This window comes from Eurosta solidaginis, chromosome 2 (genome assembly GCF_040869045.1).
Source record: "Eurosta solidaginis isolate ZX-2024a chromosome 2, ASM4086904v1, whole genome shotgun sequence".
Taxonomy (NCBI): Eukaryota; Metazoa; Arthropoda; class Insecta; order Diptera; family Tephritidae; genus Eurosta; species Eurosta solidaginis.
Genome location: NC_090320.1, coordinates 271,552,021 through 271,574,127, shown reverse-complemented (window position 1 = coordinate 271,574,127; position 22,107 = coordinate 271,552,021). Strand labels below are relative to the sequence as shown.

The 22,107-nt window shown below is 35.4% G+C and overlaps 1 protein-coding gene across 2 annotated transcripts in view; it reads left to right on the top strand.

The window, feature by feature from the left end:
• The window catches only part of LOC137240976 (solute carrier family 12 member 9), a 271,735-nt gene that overhangs the window by 179,707 nt on the left and 69,921 nt on the right, over positions 1-22,107 (top strand). Inside the window, exon 10 of one of the 2 annotated variants that reach the window (XM_067768063.1) lies at positions 6,947-7,072. The exons of the other annotated variant lie outside the window; for it this stretch is intronic. Within the exon in view, the coding sequence (XP_067624164.1) occupies positions 6,947-6,971 (25 nt within the window). The 3' untranslated portion in view covers positions 6,972-7,072. Of the gene's footprint in view, positions 1-6,946; positions 7,073-22,107 lie in introns of those variants that run through there. 2 annotated transcript variants of the gene reach the window in all.

The window sequence follows — 22,107 nt, the reverse complement described above, 5'->3', positions numbered from 1 at the left end:
TTAATTGCGAGAAGGATCGTTCTGGAGAAAAATTTGTGATAATCGCGAGGCGAAAATTCTGCTTCTGGAGCATTTCCGTCATTAGGTTGTTTTTTTCTACGACGAGTACGTTTTACGATTTATGTATAACCTACACCAGGTAATAATTGTTTTGTTTTTTCCTCGAAATCATTGAAATTTTCACGGAATGAAACTAAATCTCTTCTAACGATCCGTGCAAAAAATATCAGGAAATCCCCAAATTCGTTACAACATTTATTTTTCATCCAGCATTAATCATTCACTCATTCATAATTCTAGTTGAAATTTCCGCGTGAAGGCTTCTACACCCTCTGTTCCAAAAATAACCGAAATTTTTCAAAATAAAAACAACCAGTGTACATTTTGCGATAATTCTTTTTTATTATTCAATATACTCTCCTTTGACTTCGATACACTTCTTTGCGCGTTTATACAATTTGCCAATATGTCGGAAATGTCTTTTTTAGGAACCTTGTCTAGTTCGTTGGTCGTCGCCTTTTGAATGCGGTCAATTGAGTTTTATTTATTTGAGTAAAACTTATTTCCAGCTCTGATTATATTTTTCTTTCACTCTCTAGATTTTTATGTTTGTAAGAAAATTTTAGAAGCCTTTTGCATTTCTCGGAGGCCCCCTAAAATCGGGGGCCCCAGGCAACTGCCTATTCTGCCTACTTGTTAATCTGGCCCTGACGTTACGCATGGACCAAGGTGGCATTTAGCTCTATATTAGTTGATATGCCACATCCCTCTTAAATGAATTCCATGGCGTGTTTATCTTCAATAGAGGTATTTGTTATATTCTCTTATGAAAAAAAAAAAAAAAAAAAAAACAAGTAAGGAAGGCTAAGTTCGGGTGTAACCGAATATTGCATACTCAGCTGAGAGCTTTGGAGACAAAATAAGGGAAAATCACCATGTAGGAAAATGAACCTAGGGTAATCCTGGAATGTGTTTGTATGACATGGGTATCAAATGGAAGGTATTAAAGAGCATTTTAAAAGGGAGTGGGCCATAGTTCTATAGGTGGACGCCATTTCGGGATATCGCCATAGAGGTGGACCAGGGTTGACTCTAGAATGTGTTTGTACGATATAGGAATCAAATGAAAGGTGTTAATGAGTATTTTAAAAGGGAGTGGGCCTTAGTTGTATATGTGAAGGTGTTTTCGATATATCGACCAAAATGTGGACTAGGGTGACACAGAACACCATCTGTCGGGTACCGCTAATTTATTTATATATGTAATACCACGAACAGTATTCCTGCCAAGATTCCAATAACTTTTGATTTCGCCCTGCAGAACTTTTTCATTTTATTCTACTTAATATGGAAGGTATCACACCCATTTTACAAAGTTTTTTCTAAAGTTATATTTTGCGTCAATAAACCAATCCAATTACAATGTTTCATCCCTTTTTTCATATTTGGTATAGAATTATGGCATTTAATTTTAATTTGGGTTTTTTGAAATTTTCGATATCGAAAAAGTCGGCGTGGTTATAGTCCGATTTCGTGCATTTTAAATAGCGATCTGAGATGAGTGCCCAGGAACTTACATACCAAATTTCATCAAGATACCTCAAAATTTACTCAAGTTATCGTGTTTACGGACGGACGGACGGACGGACATGGCTAAACAAATTTCTTTTTTCGCCCAGATTATTTTGATAGATAGTCTATATCTATCTCGATTAGTTTATGCCGTTACGGATTACCGTTATGCAAACAAAGTTAATATGCTCCGTGAGCTCTGCTCAGCTGAGTATACAAATAAAACGACGAGTTCCTCTTTTCTTATACGAATCGACGTGTCCTAGTTTCAACGGAAAAAACCGAATAGACTCGTTTTTACTGCCTTTTTTGCTCTAATGCACTTTAGCGGATATGTTTTTAAATTTAGCTTTTATTCACTCCTAATAAAAATTCTGTTTTTACCGCTGACTGTTCATTTAATTTTTTCTGAAATACTGTTGGAAAAGGTGTTGCTGATATATTTTTTATTTCACAGATAAAATCTTATTTTTTTTTTTTAACTAATACTACTTTCAGTTTTTGATTATATTTACAATAGTCTTAAGTAATTTGTACAAGGTTTTTTACTATATGCTAATGTGTTTAAATGCTTTTTATATTCGACCTTTTTCCGATTTTCGATTGTTTACCTAGATATACAGCAAGGACCATAGCGGAACCATACAAGGTGGCAGCAAGGCGACATACATACAAATAGACATAACAGTTCCATGTAGTTTGTTTGTGTAGTTCGATGGCCTGAAGTCAAAATCGTACTGCGTCAAAAGTTGAAATGTTAACTCAGTTAGAAAAAAGTATCAAACAGATGATTCCCGCTCACCTGTATGGTTCCGCCATGGTAAGGACTTTACTTTTGTCGACAATCTATTACGATAACACTACATAGCACAAAGGAAGTGAGCTGTACATTTAACTTGACCCAAAAAAATAAAAATTCAAAAATTTACAAATTTTTGTTAAGTAGAGTTTACTTAAAAGAAACAAGAGGATAAGAAATTAAAAGTTCTATTTGATTTTATAAGTTTAATTTGATTTGAAAAAAGTTTCATTTGACTTGCAAAAGTTTCATTTCATTTGACCTGAAAATGCTATATGAAAATCAATCTGTACCACGCTACTTTAAATCTCAAAAGCTTTCATTTAAAAGAAAAATTATGCAAATCGGAGACATTTGAAGACTGTAGCTATGAACCCTAAATTGTAATATTTAACCACTGTGAGGCGAAGCCAAAAGCAGAACCAACAACGGACGCTTTCCATTTCATTAGGGCTGATCACATTCAACACGGCGTCTACAGACCACAACCACAGTAAAGCAAAGCTTGACGACAACCGTAGCCAAGCATTGGCTTCTTGATTACTTTGAAAGCGGCAGCCACAAATAATTACAACAAACAGTAGCGAAAAATTTTGAAAAAATATGAATTATGTTTAAAAAACGCCCAAAAGAATAATTTTAGCTTTCATTGCCCGTTATTTACCTCTATTTTAGTTTTTATTGACAAAATAAAAAGGATGCCACTCACTGTCGCTTCCCAAAAATAGAATTAGGTTTATGGCTGAATTCTGTAATTCAGTCTCATGTCAAGTCTCTTAATTTGAGATTTTCCTTTAGAGACAATTTTTGTGACTTGAGAAGATTTCGGTATTCAGAAAACGAAAGTCACAAAAACAATTCACCATATCAACGAAATTCACCAAAAAGACAATTTACTCATACACGGAACAAATAATATAGCATTGCATTTTGTCAACATAGCGTTGGCTGGTATTGTGGCTGAGCTTGCAAAGACGCCGTTCACAATTTTGTATAGAAAATCCCAAAATGTGTGGGTTGGAATCTCAGCGGCGCCACATAGAGTTCGATGTTTTTTTTTTTTTTTAAGTATTTTCTGTTTTTAAATTTTTTCTATGCTTATTTTGATTTGAGGAATAAAACAACATATTTAAAATGTTTTTCGCAAATAATTTTCATACTTTTTCTGAAATTTTCATGTTTGTGATCTGCCCCGGCCCAGCTCACAAATTAGTGATTGCTTTTGTGAGGCTAGAGACGCGAGACAGCTTATAGAATGGCAAACTGTCTCAAAAGTGATTTTCACCCCAAATAGTCTAATAGTGACTAGAGACGGCTTACTAATCTGGCTACAACAGCTTTCGTGATTGATTGTCGTGCTGCTCTGTCGCGCCGAAAATAACGTCGCTCATAAGAACATGTTTTAAAACAATATGACAGATGTGGCGGCTACACCGCCGTCGTGAATGTGATCAGCCCTATCCTTGCATAATCCGAGTTCGAATACAAAAACAGCGTTACAATCCCTATTTAGAACATCTAAATATGTACATTAGGGTAGGTCGATTTGTATGGGAAAAAGTTAACCGATATCGCGCCATCGATTTTTCGTAGGATTTGGGCTCAGGAAAGAAAGTTTCACTACGTATACACAAAAAAATAATTGAAAAAATAATTTTCGAGCCTGCGAAATTTCATTTTTTTTTTTACTTTTTTTCGATTTTGATTTTTAAGGTTTTTTCATGACCTACTAAAAAAATTTCATATGTACACCCTGTCCGACCCAAAAATGTCCGCTAAAAACGTTGTCAATAACAGTTTTTTGAAAAAAAAAAAAATATTTTATCGACAACGTTTTTAGCGAACATTTTTGGCCGGACAGGGTATACATGAAAATTTGACAATCAAATGAAAATTTTTTTAGTAGGTCATGAAAAAAGTAAAAAAAATGAAATTTCGCAGGCTCGAAAATTATTTCTTTAGGTGTGCGTAGTGGAACTTTTTTCCTGAGCCCAAATCTTATCAAAAAATCGATGGCGCGATATCGATTAATAAATCGACACAGTCTAATGTACATGTACAAGAAATGTACTTAGACTTAGTTTACATACAATAATACTATCCTCATTTTCGTACTTAACTCCTCATCGTCAATTATATGTGACCCGGTCTATGAAAAGGTGCCTTATGACTAAAAAAAACAGCTGTTAACAGCTGTTTCTCTCAATTTCTTTTTTGAGTCATAAGCCACCTTTTCATAGACCGGGTCATATATAATTAACCATGAGGAGTTAAATACGATTTTCTTTTCCTTTTATTTTTCAAGAAAACTCGTTTTTATATGTAAGTAGTTGTAGTTGTAAGATCTGAATGATGAAAAAAAAAACTTAAAAATCAAAGTCGAAAAAAGTAAAAAAAAAAATGAAATTTCGCAGGCTCGAGCCTGAGCCCAAATCTTATCAAAAAATCGATGGCGCGATATAGATTAATAAATCGACCCAGTCTAATGTACATGTACAAGAAACGTAAAAACAATATCAATTTCTTTTTTGAGTCATAAGCCACCTTTTCATAGACCGGGCCATATATAATTAACCATGAGTAGTTAAATACGATTTTCTTTTCCTTTTATTTTTCAAGAAAACTCGTTTTTATATGTAAGTAGTTGTAGTTGTAGTTGTAAGATCTGAATGATGTACTATATAAAAGACATTGTCTTGTACAAATAAGTTCAAATAGATAAATAGAGATGGGAAAGGGGTAAATACCCAAATGGTAAATACCCAGTGAATTGGTTATATTTGGTGAAAATGGGTAAATACCCATATATTTACCCAAAAGAAAGGTAAAAATAATCTTTTGGAAAATATGGGAAAGAAACACACTAATTCAATCCAAAATGTACCCGATTTGTAATGTACTGGTTGGTAGTTATCCATTGCGCTATCGGTTGAATTAGTTTTAATCTGTAATCCAGGGTTTTAAATAACATTTTACCTAATAATGCATGCCGTTGTAGAAATTTTAGTTAACCCAGCAAACAGTTAAAGTCAAAAAAGAGTCAGAAAAAATATCTAAATCGGAGCATTTATTTACAAGCTCATTTTGGAGGCCGGAATTCTTGCAATGGTCGTCCTTTATGAGCCTATTAATATATAATTTGAGCCATAAGAGTCTCCTATATGAATCTTAAAAGGCTTTTGCACAGGTCATATATATCTTCTACTGAAACTCTTTCCGGCGTTGTTTTTAACGCTATTGCAATCCGATATATGTGACCTATTTGGCCTATTCATTAGGCACAGTCAGCGCTATTTGGGCATGGGGTGGTGAAGCGTCCACGAGCGGAAAAACATCGACGCCAATACAAAAAAAGAAAAGCAAGGGTAACAAAACTGTGCAAATGTAATTAATTTTTTATTAAAATGAAAAATTGTCGTAACAAAATATGAAATTTGTTCCAAAATCGCAAATTAAAAATTATTGATAAATGATAATTTTTCTGATTCCTAAATTTCCCACTTATTTTGGACTCGTTTTTCTTTGCGTAAATATGTGTACCCTATTCAGAATCAGTAACTGTGAGTTTTAGAATGTAAATTTTTTCTTCATATATTTTGTATGAAAGAAAAATGTACATCTTAAAACTCACACTTACTGAATACAGTCCCTGGGGTCCAATATGAGTCGGAAATTTGTGAAAAATATAAGCCTAAAAAATGCTATCACCTAAGAGCCTGTTATGAATCCAATTTGATGAAATTATGAACAAACGAAAAATTTTAAAATTAGTAAACTAGGCAACTCCGGAATAAAAACTCAGAAATTTTTCTGCGGCAACTTAGTCTAAATAAAAAATTTATTTTATTTATACTAATTTCATTTCTATCTTATCCTCATGGGAGTTTTATCACAACAATTTTCTATGCTATGTTTTCCGCTTCGGATATGTGTCAAAACTTCTTCCTAAAAGCCTTGAAATAGTGTAATTAAAAAACTCAAAATTAGCAGTATATGGAGCCAATAAGGCTCATAAATGAAATCCGAAAGAAGCCTGTATAAGGCTTATATTAGAGGCAAAGAATGAGCTGCGTATGAGCCTGCTAGAAGTCATTCTTACTCACTTTAAGCCCTTAATTTCATAATGAGTGCTAACGATCCAAAATTTGGCCTACTTTCGGACTAATTGTTGACTCTGAATGTTTGCTGGGTTGGTTGTTCAAAATTAAAACGAAAATTTTTTCATTTCAAATGACGTATACATTTAATTGCTGAATTGTAATTCTAAGCAGCTTCTATTCAAATGATTTTTAAATACCCAAAAGAAGATACAAAAAAGGAATATTCCGGGTATTTTCCTGGTATTTACCCATAAAAATGGTAAATACCCGGTAAAATCCCATCTTATAAATAAAAAAAAAAGTTAAAGAAAATAATATAGTTCCTAAGTAACATATGTCAACTCGTAGATTATCTATAGACAATTTTTTTGTAGATTAGGGCATGTGTAAACGTGGTCTAACATAGGTTAATTAAAAAAAAAAAAAATTGTCTTTCCATTACACCAATTTTTTAAGTAATGACTTTTTTTTGCAGTTTTCACAAGGTATTGATGATATAATGGCAAATTTGACAGAAAGTTATAGCGCCCAAAATATATACAGGTACAAGGGTCTACTATGTACAGACCACTTCTATTGTAATTATATTCAATATACAGTGCTTTGTATTAATTTCTAAAGAAATGCATTTTATATGGCTAAGTGAAATGTTTCAAACATTACAATTAGTGAATTATTTGACAAATTAAATATTTTTTTAATGTTAGGAATTTTTACGATAATCGATATACAGAGTTGAAAAAAAAAAAACTACATAGCCACGGCGCATGATTTGCTAAAAACTATAAATATTCCCTCCGTGTAATTTTTTAACAGGCTTAATTAGGTTCAAAAGTATGTTTGTATGTATTTAACTCTATTTTAGAACAAAAAAAAAAATTTTTATATTTCACGCATACCCACCGGTACTCGTTGCTGTTGTTCGTCTTCGCTGGTGGTAGCAGAAAATCTTCCGGACGAATAAGAAAAAAAAAAATTATTCGTCCGAAAATAATTAACTACTTTCAAAAACTAAATGTGTGATTTTAAACAAATGATTTATTACACTGTGGAACATACATAAATAGCTTTTATATAGGAAATCTTCGAGGAAAGATTTTTGAGCTAAACCGAAGCTCGTGGAATTGGCTATGACGCCTTCAATACCCGCCAACAGCACAAAAACACATGAATTCTTGAACATGGAGCCTACAGAAAATTAAAAAAAAGGCGTGAGTACCAACTCGTGAAGAGCTCCCCCAGGGGTTGAAGTTAACCCAAAACAGAGGAAAATTTACTAGAAGCAATGAGCTTCGCCGGCTTCTTATTGGTAACATATGGTTTGATAATATGCTTAATATCGATAACGAATAATTATCGACTTATCGGTTTGCAATCGGCTTGTTATTACCGAGTCATCAGCTTCTTATTGGTTTCTTATCGACTTATCAAAGAAGGGTTACACATTTGCCATCGATTTTATATTAAAGTTAACAAACCGATTATGTATATGCCAATAACAAACTCGGTACACTCCGATAACAAATCGATAAATGTTTGATGATAAAATCGATAGATTTTCCATAACACGCCGTTAAGAAATTGGTAACACTCCGATGACATATGTATATAACATCGATTAAAAATCAATTTAATTTAATTTTATTATTTATTTATTTTACTTTATTCTATTTTATGTTATTTCATTTTTTTTTTTTAAGTTTATGTTATTTCATTTCATAAAATTTTTTTCATTTTTTTAAATTTAATTTAATTTTTTATATCATTTTATTGTATTTGATTCTGTAAATTTTATTTTTGTAAACACTTTTTGCATCAATAATAAAAACCACGCATTCACTCTTGTTTTGCTCTGGCCCTTTATTTCCAACAATAAAGCGAAGTATAAACCTGTTCAAGCACTTGCATGCACAAAAATTGTGTATATGCTCAAAGTTTTTAATTTACATATATGTTGGTGACATGTTTGTCTTGAATTGCTGTGTGATTTCGCTCATATCAACTGCACCACGTAATTTGCTCCTACATTATCTTACAGAATAGTGACTATACTTACGCTCTCATTCTTTATTACTCCATACAGTTTACTAATACCACACACTACGCCTGCACTTATACATTCTCTGGTCCTCCATTTTGTACATGTACACATTCTCTAGTACTTAATACAGTACATATACCACTATTACAGACTATCTACCAAATAGCACACCTCTTACAAAGACTATGCTTCAGGATTCACTCATGCCGTGAGCAAAGATTTCAAGAAATATAAAAACTAAAAATAAAACTGGAAAAATACTTTCAAATTGTCAATAATAAAACGTCACTGTTTCGATTAGGTAATGGGTGTACAATCGGAAAAAAAAATTACAAAAACAGTTTTAATGCTGACTCCGAACGGCAAGCGCGGTCAGGAGCGGAATAATGGCACATTAATTTTTTTAAACAACAAGACCGTGGGCGCTGATGGATTGCCTGTGGAGCTATTCAAGTACGGCGGCGAAGAGTTGGTAAGGCGCATGCAGCAGTTTCTTAGCAAAATATGGGCGGACGAGTGCATCCCCGGCGATTGGAATTTAAGTGTTCTTTGCACAGTCCACAAGAAGGGGGATACTGCAAAATGCACCAACTACCGTGGAATCAGCCTTCTTAATATCGCATATAAGGTCCTTTCAAGTGTATTGTGCGAAAGATTGAAGCCCACCGTGAACCGGCTGATTGGACCTTATCAGTGCGGCTTCAGACCTGGTAAATCTACCATCGACCAGATTTTCACAATGCGCCAAATCTTGGAAAAAACCCGTGAAAAGAGAATCGACACACCTCACCTCTTCGTCGCCTTTAAAGCCGCCTTCGACAGCACGAAAAGGAGCTGCCTATATGCTGCTATGTCTGAATTTGGTTTCCCCGCAAAACTTATATGGGCGCAACACCATCAGCTCAGTCAGAATTGGGAAGGACCTCTCCGAGCCGTTCGAAACTAAACGAGGTTTCAGACAGGGTGACCCCCTATCGTGCGATTTCTTTATTTTGATGCTGGAGAAAATTATACTAGCTGCAGAACTTAACCGCACTGGAACAATATTCTATAAAAGCCTGCAATTACTGGCATATGCTGATGACATTGATATCATCGGCTTAAACACCCGCGCTGTTAGTTCTGCTTACTCCAAACTGGAAAAAGAAGCGGTAAAAATGGCTTTGATGGTGAATGAGGACAAAACGAAGTACCTGCTGTCATCGAGCAAAGAGTCAGCGCATACGCGCCTTGGCAACCACGCTACTGTTGGCAGCCATAATTTCGAAATAGTATAAGACTTCGTTTATTTGGGAACCAGCATCAACACTAGCAACAACATCAGCACTGAAATCCAGCGAAGAATCAATCTTGCCAATAAATGCTACTTTGGACTAGGTAGGCAATTGAAAAGTAAAGTCCTCTCTCGGCGAACAAGTCACTTATCGTACCCGTCCTGCTATATGGGGCAGAAGCATGGACCATGACAACAGCAGATGAAGCGGCTTTGGGAGTGTTCGAGAGAAAAGTTCTTCGAAAGATTTATGAACCTCTACGCGTTGGCGATGGCGAGTACCGAAGAAGATTTAATGATGGTCTGTACGAGCTATACGCAGACATCCACATAGTCCAGCGAATTAAAACGCAGCGGCTGCGCTGGCTAGGCCATGTTATGCGAATGAAAGATGATGCTCCGGCCAAGAAAGTGTTTCTATCGGAACCCGCCTATGGGAGCAGAGGTAGAGGGCGGCCCCACTCCGTTGAAAGGACCAGGTGGAAAACGATTTAAACTCCCTTGGTGTGACCAATTGGCGCCGGTTGGCGGAGCGAAGGAGCGACTGGCGCGCCTTGTTGGACGGCCATAACCGTTTAGACGGTTAAGCGCCAATTAAGTAAGTAATTTTTTTAAGAAGCAACCCGTTTGGAATAATTTCTTCTTTTTCGTTACTTCTCCCATAGTTTTCCACTATCACTAAAATAGTGGTAGTGGAAAGTTAATTTCACTATTTTTTTCACTCACATTTTTTCATGCCTATGGAAAATATTCGATAGATCGACGGAAAACATCCCAATCCGTTTGGGAGAAATCAAAGGGTAACAGGAGTTGCATATGATCCATCAAGCAGGAAGGGCGTGGATAGAAGCGCGGGGCTGCGAAATTTCTAAGATCTTATTTATGCAAATCCTACGACGTTTGCTCATATCTCTAAAGAGACAATACTTAGGGCTCATGATGGGCATACGAACTGGACATTGCCTAATGGCGTCACATGCTTATAAGTTAGGCCTTGTCAAAACCTCTTTAAAGGAACTGAAGAAGGTCCTCACAGACAATATTTGTGCAAAAGTAACTTGACGGGCGCCGTTGTGTGATGGTAGCGTGCTCCACCTACCACACCGAAGATCCTGGGTTTACGCTCTCGGCAAAGCAACATCAAAATTTTAGAAAAGTTTTTTCAATTAGAAGAAAATTTTTATAACGGGATCGTCCCTCGGATGTGTTTGGCAAGCACTCCGAGTGTACTTGTGCCATGAAAAGCTCTCAGTGAAAACACATCTTGCAGATGCTGTTCGGAGTCGGCATAAAACATGTAGATGCCGTCGCGCCAATTTGTATGAAAAATTAAAAGGAGCAGGACGGAAATTTGAAGAGAAGCTTGGCCTCGGAGGTTATCGCGCCTTACATTTATTTATTTATTTTAAATTGAAAAAATATATATATATTTGAGAATGGGAGTGGCACCGACTTTTTTTGACTAATCACTTTTTGACGTTTTGGTAGCCTGAACTTGAATAAGAGTTGACCTAACACGAGTGCCCCCCAGCGGGTTAGAGGGTCAGAATATACCCGCGGTAGGTATGCCTGTCGTAAGAGGCGACTAAAATACCGGATTCAAGGGATTCAAGCTCCTCATGGAACTTGGGGGTGGGGAGGGAGGGATGGCCTGAAGGTTTAATGTGGCCATATAAAACGTTCCCGAGATGGTCGGGCTAGCACCTTAATGGTGCTGTGTTACCGGAGAATGGCGAATCTGTATCAGGCAAATGACCATCACATCGAAAATACTCCCCAAAGCCTTCGGGGAGTAACACGAGTAAATTCGGTAAGCTTAATTTCTTTATATCTTTATAATATTTCTAATGAATGTGGGGAAATTCAGTTAATAAACAGCCCTCATATCAATGAACTAAAACTAAATGAACTGTACCAAATTTATTTTTTAACAAATGTTTACTAATAAACGGGTGTTCGCTAGGGATGACGATTTTCTGGACTTTTTGCCTCCCGGAATTTCCGGGATGTCCTGAAATTTAGCCTATATAGATTTCTTTATGATCTTTGACAAAAACTGCACCGCATTTACAGATTTGCCAAAGCTCATCAAATTCAATAGACGATTTTTTAGAAGCAAAACAAATTGTCTAAAAACTCCATTTTGAAGAGTAGGAGTGGTACTTTCAGGAGAAAAAATGATCTTAAAAAAATCTAGAACTGACATGAACTCAAATGTAACTAACTAAAAGATGTTTTTTACACTTTAAGTTTTGGATATATCTCACAACAAAAGGCATTTCTCGCAAATATAAACACGAAAATTCTGACTGTGCAATAAAATTCTTTAAAATAAAAAAAATCTTGCCACCGATTTTTAGTATTCTTTTGTCCCCACTGTAGAGCTTGTTTTGCTCTTAAAAGGGGGGATATTTGGGAAACAAGTTTTAAATTATTACAATGCTATTTTCAACGATTCCGGGGTCGTCATCCATAGTGCTAGCAGACAGTGCATTTTTTCGGTAAATATACATTAACTTACTACTAAACTGTGATACATTTTATACCTTTCATGAAAATGAAATAGTATATTAATTTTGTCACGAATCTCAAAGCGATAGACCCACCAATAAGTATCCCGAAATGATGAAAATGAAGAGCTGAGTGGATTTGGCCATGTCTGTCTGTCTGTTTGATGTAGTCCCTCAATTTTTGATATATTGATAAAATTTGGTGAGCGGGTATATTTAGGTGTCCGATTGGACATTTGTCGGAACCGGCCGGATCGGACCACTGTAGCATATATCCCCATACAACCGATTTTCAGAAAAGAGGATTTTTGTCATATCTTCCTAAATTTGTCAAATTGAAGCTTCAATATGCTTTCGTATATTGTTGTCTGAAAAAATGAATGAGATCGGTCGTATATATAGTATATATCCCCCACAACCGATTTTTCAGATAAGAAACTTCGTAATTTCTGCCCCATTTTATATTGTTGAAATAAGTGATTCATAGTCATAGTTTTTTCATGCAGACCACAAAAAACGTGAAACTTTGTATCCTCACACAAAGTACCTACCTATTTTTATAATCAGCTGAGCAGAGCTCACAGAGTATATTAGTTTTGTTCGCATAACTGTACCCCGTAACGACATAAACTAATCGAGACAGATATAGGCTTTTATATATCAAAATGATCTGGGCGAAAAAAGAAATTCATTTAGCCATGTCCGTCCGTCCGTCCGTCCGTAAACACGATAAATTGAGCAAATGTTGAGGTATCTTAATGAAATGTGGTATATAAGTTCCGGGACACTCATCTCAGATCGTTATTTAAAATGAGCGAAATCGGACTGCAACCACGCCCACTTTTTAGATATCGACAATTTCGAAAAACCGAAAAAGTGCGATAATTCATTACAAAAGACGGATAAAACGATGAAACTTGGTAGGTGGGTTGACCTTATGACGCAGAATAGAAAATTAGTAAAATTTTGGACAATGGGCGTGGCACCGCCCACTTTTAAAAGAAGGTAATTTAAAAGTTTTGCAGCTGTAATTTGGTAGTCGTTGAAGATATCATGATGAAATTTGGTAGGAACGTTACGCCTATTACTATATGTGTGCTAAATAAAAATTAGCAAAATCAGATGACGAACACGCCCACTTTTTAAACAAAAAAATTTTAAGCCAAATTTTAGCAAAAAATTGAATATTTTTACAGTATATAAGTAAATTATGTCAACATTCAACTCCAATAATGATTTGGTACAACAAAATACAAAAATAAAAGAAAATTTCAAAATGGGTGTGGCTCCACCCTTTTTCATTTAATTTGTCTAGAATACTTTTAATGACATAAATCGAACAAAAATTTCCCAATCCTTGTGAAATTTCGTAAGGGTATCGCATCTATGACGATAACTGTTTTCGGTCAAAATGGGCGACATCGGTTGAAGCCAGGCCCAGTTTTTATACACAGTCGACCGTCTGTCGTTGCACTCGGCTGTTAACACGATAACTTGAGCAAAAATCGATATATCTTAAACTTAGTACACGTATTTATCTGGACTCTTTTTATATTGGTATAAAAAATAACTGAAAACCGACTATGACCGCGCCCACTTTTTCGATATCGAAAATTACGAAAAATGAACAAAATGCCATAATTCTGTACCAAATATGAAAAAAGGGATGCAACACGGTGATTGGTGGTTTTTTGACTCAAATTATAACTTTGGAAAAAACTTTGTAAAATGGGTATGACACCTACCATATTAAGTAGAAGAAAATGGAAAAGTTCTGCAGGGCGAAATCAAAAGCCCTTGGAATCATGACAGGAATACTGTTCGTGGTATTACATATATAAGTAAATTAGCGGTACCCGACAAATGATGTTCTGGGTCACCCTGGTTCACATTTTGGTCGATATCTCGAAAACGCCTCACATATACAACTAAGGGCCGTTCCCTTTTAAAACCTCATGAAAACCTTTAATTTGATACCCATATCGTACAAACGCATTCTAGAGTCACCCCTGGTCCACCTTTATGGCGATATCTCGAAAAGGCGTCCATCTATAGAACTAAGGCCCACTCCCTTTTAAAATACCCATTAACACCTTTCATTTGATACCCATATCGTACAAACACATTCTACAGTCACCCCCGGCCCACCTTTATGGCGATATCTCGAAAAAGCGTTCACCTATAGAACTATGGCCCACTCCCTTTTAAAATACTCTTTAATACCTTCCATTTGATACCCATGTCATACAAACACATTCCAGGGTTACCCTAGGTTCATTTTCCTACATGGTTATTTTCCCTTATTGTGTCTCCAACGCTCTCAGCTGAGTATGTAATGTTCGGTTCCACCCGAACTTAGCCTTCCTTACTTGTTTATTTTATATTTATCTTAAAAATTAGGTATGTACATCTGTTCGCTATATATCTCTTATCTTATACCGCCGATTATTTGGATATTACGAATGGGATAAGATTATTGTTGAGGCCCATTCATGAGAGATATGAAGTTTTCGACACAACCCCGTCCTTACTTGTTACTGTTGTTGTTGTAGCGATAAGGTTGCTCCCCGAAGGCTTTGGCGAGTGTTATCGATGTGATGGTCCTCTGCCGGATACAGATGCGGTACGCTCCGGTACCACAGTACCATTAAGGTGCTAGCCCGACCATCTAGGGCACGATTTATGTGGCCACATTAAACCTTCAGGCCATCCCCTCCCTCTCCAACCCCAAGTTCCATGATGAGCTTAGGGTCGCCAGAGCATCGTCTGTTAGTGAAACAGGATTCGCCGCGGATAGGTGAGGTTGACAATTGGGTTTGGAGGAGCTATATATTGCGCTGGCAACCTGAAGGGTTGCGCTACACAGCCACTTGAATCTGGTATTTTAGTCGCTTCTTACGACAGGCATACCTACCGCGGGTATATTCTGACCCCCAAACCCGCTGGGGTCTTACTTGTTCCTAATATATTTTTATTAATCACCTCCAAAAACAACCGTAGCCACTGAATTTTAGATCTCGGCTCTCAAGTTGATTATTTATTATTTGAGTATATTACATTGAAGGTTGAGTTCACTAAGGCTTTAATGTAGAGGACTGACTAACTCTGAGTCAAAAAAGATAACTTTGAGCGGATTTTTGTCAAAATCATGTTTAAATTGCCTGGAGCCGTGGCCCCTTTCATTAAACTTTAAAACTATATTACTTTTGTTATTTAACTTTATATTCAAATAATTTATATTTATTTTTGATTTTGCTTCTACCAAAATTGCATTCGGTTACAGGATTGGATAAATGTTATTGCATTTTAAATTTAAATAAATGTTTATTTACAAAGGCTCATTCCATTTCAAGACACCCGGTCCGCGCAGGACATGATTTTTTATTTCGATGAAATTTTAATATGTTGTCCTTATGTCAAAATAATGACAGACGTGTTGTTTTTTGCCTCAAACAATTTTTTTTCGGATTTATCGGCAATTGAATTCCATAAAATGCAATCGATATTTTATTCACCAATTTTTTCAACTGTCAATAACTTTGTTAAAAATTAACCGATTCTCATGGTTTTTTCTTCGAAATGTTCGTTATTACTTTTAATTTTATATAAATTTATAAAAGATTGCATGTAGTTAAAAAAAATATTTTTTTAGTATTTAGTAATTTTCAGAATTACAGTGATTTTGTAACAGGACATGGCAAAGGCTCTTGTGACGGTATTGGAGGTTTAGTGAAATATTTTGCCATATTCTGAAAAATAATAACAAATGAATGTTTTCAATAATAAATGTGATATTTTGATTAATTTTAAGCATTTGGCATTGATCGCCTCGTATGCTGATATGTATAGCATCAATATATGGGGGAAAAAAGTTTAATATGCAAAAATTCATATTTTGAAACCAACGAGTTTTGGGTAGTGGATATTTACCCAAGTTGAAATATAAACTGCTCACTTGATATAGAAAAAGTTTAAACAAAAAACAATAACCGTTTTTGAAATATTAATTTTTCAAAAAAAAAATCATAAATTTTTACTAAATACTAAAAAAATAATTTTTTTTTAACTATATGCTATTGTTTATAAATTTATATAAAAGTAAATATAATAACGAACATTTCAAAGAAAGAATCATGTGAATCGGTTAATTTTTGACAAAGTTATTGAAAGTTGAAAAAATAGGTGAATAAAATATCGATTGCATTTTATGGAATTCAATTGCCGATAAATCCGAAAAAAAAATTTTTTGAGGCAAAAAACAACACGTCTGTCATTATTTTGACCAAAGAACAACATATTAAAATTTCATCGAAATAAAAAATCATGTCCTGCGCGGACCGGGTGTCTTGAAATGGAATGAGCCCAAAATATAAAAAATCTCTAGCCCGGCTTACTTTTCCAAAAACAAACATATCCTAAACCCTACCAAGTGACCACTGTGAAAATTTCGCCAAGATGGGTAAAGAAAAATTGGTCGCCCAACGCCGATAGATATAACAAGTAAAGTTCGGGTGTAACCGAACATTATATACTCAGCGTGACCTGCAATTGCACATTTATTTTCAGATAAATTACTTTTCTACATAACACGTGGCACCGCCCGTATAAAAAAAATGTCTCCCCATTTCTTCTTACAATAAAACTTGATAAGTGAAATATCATTGATTCAATACTATTTTTTGCTAAGTTATAGCTTATTATTCTAGTCTACGACCTTTCTAAACTCAGCTAAGCAGAGCTCACAGAGTATATTAACTTTGTTCGCATAACGGTAGTCCGTAACGGCATAAACTAATCGAAATAGATATAGACTTCTATATATCAAAATGATCTGGGCGAAACAAGAAATTGATTTAGCCATGTCCGTCCGTCCGTAAACACGATAACTTGAATAAATTGTGAGGTATCTTGATGAAATTTGGTATGTAGGTTCCTGGCCACTCATCTCAGATCGCTATTTAAAATGAACGAAATCGGACTATAAACACGCCCACTTTTTCGATATCGAAAATTTCGAAAAACCGAGAAAGTGCGATAAATCATTACCAAAGATTTATAAAGCGATGAAACTTGGTAGGTGGGTTGACCTTATGACGTAGAATAGAAAATTAGTAAAATGTTGGACAATGGGCGTGGCACCGCCCACTTTTAAAAGAAGGTAATTTAAAAGTTTGGCAAGCTGTAATTTAGCAGTCGTTGAAGATATCATGATGAAATTTGGCAGGAACTTTACTCCTATTTCTATATATGTGCTAAATAAAAATTAGCAAAATAGGATTACGAACACGCCCACTTTTTAAAAAAAAATTTTTTTAAGTCAAATTTTAACAAAAATTTAATCAGCCCTATTCTTGAATCCATCGTATACTCGATTTTCGTAAATTCTACGAAAGTACGTTTACTGAATCCATCGTAAGTTCGAAATTCGTAGAAAGCCTTCACTGAACACACTCGAACTGTGAAATCGTAGTTTCGTACAAATTTTCTACGACGCGTATCAGTTTGCGGGAAAAAGTAAAATCATTAAAAATTCAGAATAAAAAGGGATATTAAACAAATAAAACAAAAGTATATTATTAAAAGTGATATATATACTAATTTAATTACAATCTATTGTTATAATAGGTCAAAAATTGTCACAACTCGCCAACAATGTTCCTGCTTACTTGACCTATTGCAGCAGCACCCTGAAATGGCGCTAGGCTTTACAAAGTGCCCAACGGAGGAGGTTAACAAATTTTGGGAAAACATTGCAAATAGTATTGCGCCACCAACAAAAGATGCAACTATCTGGAAAAAAGTAATGCTTTTGTAATACGTATGCATATCGGCAACTTAGATTCACAGATTTGGAAGAAGGCTTAAAAGAATTAAATTAAAATTAAATTACTAAAATATTTATTTTAATTTTTAAGGGTCTTATAATAATGACAATTATTGCAAAAACTATAAAACATGATTACACCCTGAAACCTATATTTTTCGTAGAACTCCCTTTTTACGCTACGTTTCTCTTCGTTGGTCATATCTAAGTATATCAATTGTGGACATATCCGCGTTTGGAAAATTAGTAAGGCATCTTTCAAAACTTTGGAAAATGTGGTCTGACACATCGGAAAGTCAAAATATTTTCCAACTCCGTGCTGATAGCTACCTTCCGCAAAAAAAAGTTTTACCGATGCTAAGCGAATTATAGGACTCATTGAACATGACCCACCGAACGGTGTACTTCCTTCATTTATAACACCGAGCACGTAGGTAAACGCAGCCTTGTTTAGACGGAAAGTTTTTATAAAACACATTTTTTTAAAACCTTTATAAGTTCATTAAAACACGGATCCTTTCACATACATAGCCTCTTCTAATTTCAAGACTCCTCGGAATTCTTAAATCACGCCTTTCTTGCTCATTTTCTTCTAACAAAGCTTAAATGATATAATGCAATTTTAAACTAAAATTTAAATTGAAATTTTTTATTTACAATCGCTCAGCTGACTTCGAATAACCAAAATTTGACATTATATGTTGGCAGCACTTTTTTCGGTTTCACATGAGTTCAATGATAGCAAATTCTTCGTATTCGTAGCGGAGGGTTGTATTCGTAGATTTTCTACGATGGATTCAAGAATAGGGCTGAATATCTTCACAGTATAAAAGTAAATTATGTCAACATTCGACTCCAGTAATATCGTTCAACAAAATACAAAAATAAAAGAAAATTTCAAAATGGGCGTGGCTCCGCCCTTTTGCATTTAATTTGTCTAGAATACTTTTAATGCCATAAGTCGAACAAAAATTTACCAATCCTTGTGAAATTTGGTAGGGGCATAAATTCTATGACGATAACTATTTTTGTGAAAATGGGCGAAATCGGTTGAAGCCACGCCCAGTTTTTATACACAGTCGACCGTCTGTCCTTCCGCTCGGCCGTTAACACGATAACTAGAGCAAAAGTCGATATATCTTTACTAAACTTAGTTCACGTACTTATATGAACTCACTTTATATTGGTATAAAAAATGGCCGAAATCCGACTATGACCACGCCCACTTTTTCGATTTCGAAAATTACGAAAAATTAAAAAAATGCTATAACTCTATACCCGATGTGAAAAAAGTAATGAAGCATGGTAATTGGATTGGTTTATTGACGCAAAATATCTTTAGAAAAACTTTGTAAAATGGGTGTAACACCTACCATATTAAGTAGAAGAAAATGAAAAAGTTCTGCAGATCGAAATCAAAAGCCCTTGGAATCATGGCAGGAATACTGTTCGTTAGACTGGGTCGAAAAAAAGTTGCTAACACCTTTCATTTGATACCCATATCGTACAAACGCATTCTAGAGTCACCCCTGGTCCACATTTATGCCGATATCTCGAAAAGGCGTCCACCTATAGAACTAAGGATCACTCCCATTTAAAATACTCATTACCACCTTTCATTTGATACCCATATCGTACAAACACATTCTAGTCACCCCTGGTCCACCTTTATGGCGATATCCCGAAATGGCGTCCACCTATAGAACTATGGCGCACTCCCTTTTAAAATACTCTTAATACCTTCCATTTGATACCCATGTCATACAAACACATTCCAGGGTTACCCTAGGTTAATTTTCCTACATGGTGATTTTCCCTTATTTTGTCTCCAAAGCTCTCAGCTGAGTATGTAATGTTCGGTTTCACCCGAACTTAGCCTTCCTTACTTGTTATATCTTGTTTTATATCTAAGTTGCCGTGGTCTTTAACCGATCCCGTCCATTTTTACTAGAAATATTTCCTGCTATAAGGAAAATTCATTACGATCCGTAAATTTTTCCTCGAGTTATGGCTCCCGAAACAGAAAATTGGTTAGTCATAAAAGGGGCGGTGCCTATTTATTGTTATAAATCTACTTTGGGAATGAAATACCATTGATATAAAGGTCCTTTTTTGTAAAGATATGGCTTATTTTATTCGTCCACGACCCTTTTCAAAATCTTTTATATAAAAGTGGGCGTGGTCCTTAACCGATTTCGTTAGTTTTTCTTCAAAGCATTCCTTATAGCAAACGCAACCTCTCTGCCGAATTTTGTTACGATAGGTTTAACGATTTTTGATTTATGATTAATAAGAGACGGACGGACGGACGGACATGGCTCAATCAAATTTTTTTTCGACACTGATGATTTTGATATATGGAAGTCTATATCTATCTCGATTCCTTTATACCTTAACAACCAACCGTTATCCAATCAAAGTTATAATACCCTGTGTACAAGTACAGCTGGGTATAAAAAAATATATATATATAAATTGGCTTTTGTTGTTGCTTTGCCTGGGAATTGAGCACATAACCTTCGTTTTATGAATTAAAATATTCGTTCGCTTTTCAGAGCCGTGTTGTCGGGCCCGATTTCTGGTTTGCCTGAAATTTGTTAAAAGACTACATTTTTTTACACATTGTAAGTTAACCCGAGGCCAGATTCATAGGCATGTTCATCCCAAATAACCTGATGCATCAGCGTGTTAATTGTTGGTTGATTCCGTGTCGAACCACATTAGCAGCTGGTTGATGATCAGCCTTTACAGTAGTGGGGATTAAAACAAATTGGATAGGCTGCATGCGAAGCTTCAGGGTCTTATGTTAGAGCGGGAAATCAGTAAACGGACAAGTCGCAGAACTGGGTATTGCCGCACCATGAAGAGATTCAAGGGCTTGATAAGCGCAATACCAAACTTTATAGCTTTATAGCTAGCTTGCGCAACCCAAATTGTCAACCGATCCAACCTGAGGAGAATCCTGTTACAATTATAGGTGTATCATATATATTTTGAGAAGGCGAGATTCTGGCGACCCCAAGTTCATCATGGAACTAGGGGCGGAGCAGGATAGCAAAAAAGGTTCAACGTAGTAATATTAAATCGTTCCAGAGATGGTTGAGCTAGTAAATTAATGATGCTCGTTAACCGGAGCGTACTGGATCTATATCCGGCAAAGGAGTGTCTTTTAGTATGAAAGACATTTATTGGAATAGTTAGCCCCTTGTCTGCTTCCCGAAAAAAAATTTTTTTTTTCTAAATATTAAACTATGCAAAAGGCTAAGTATATCAGAATTTAAGCAAATTACCTCATTAAATAAGATTTTCTAGAAAATGTCAGTCCGTATATCGCATGATATAATATTGATTCGAAGTTATAGGCGAGCATCTTAGAGAGCTCACATTTATTTAACATCGCTCTCTTGCCGGAAAAATGTACAGCTGCGGTCAAAATCTTAGTAGTGGGCATACGTAAAAAAGAATGTATTAAAAAATTACCAGTAATCGATTCTATAAAAGAATTTTATTTCTTCCTCTTATAGCCCAAATATCTAAAAAACCAAATCGTAAAACAATTTCAACCTTTATCTTATTTTAATAAGAAAAACAAATATTTAGAAAAACTGCAGCGAATTTTTCACGGTTAAAATGTTAGTAGTGTATCAAATTGTAAATAAAATTTTGACATAACTTTTATATAATGCTGGTTTTTTTTCCGGTTGTTGCCTAATATTTCAATTAGTATTTAGTTGCATGACTTTTATTCCTTAGAATTGCAGCACAGCGACGTGGAATTGAACCATCAAGTTTTTGGCATACTTCAACCGAAATCGACTCCCATGCGCTTTTTACAGCTTTGCATAGTTGCGTATTCGATGTTGGCTTGCGTTGGGCTACTGCTTCCAAACTTTTAATGGGGTTTATGTCTGGTGACTGTGTCGGGCAATCCATGACGTTGATCTAGCCTCCTCAAACCATCTTTTTGCTACTTTGCTCGTATATTTCG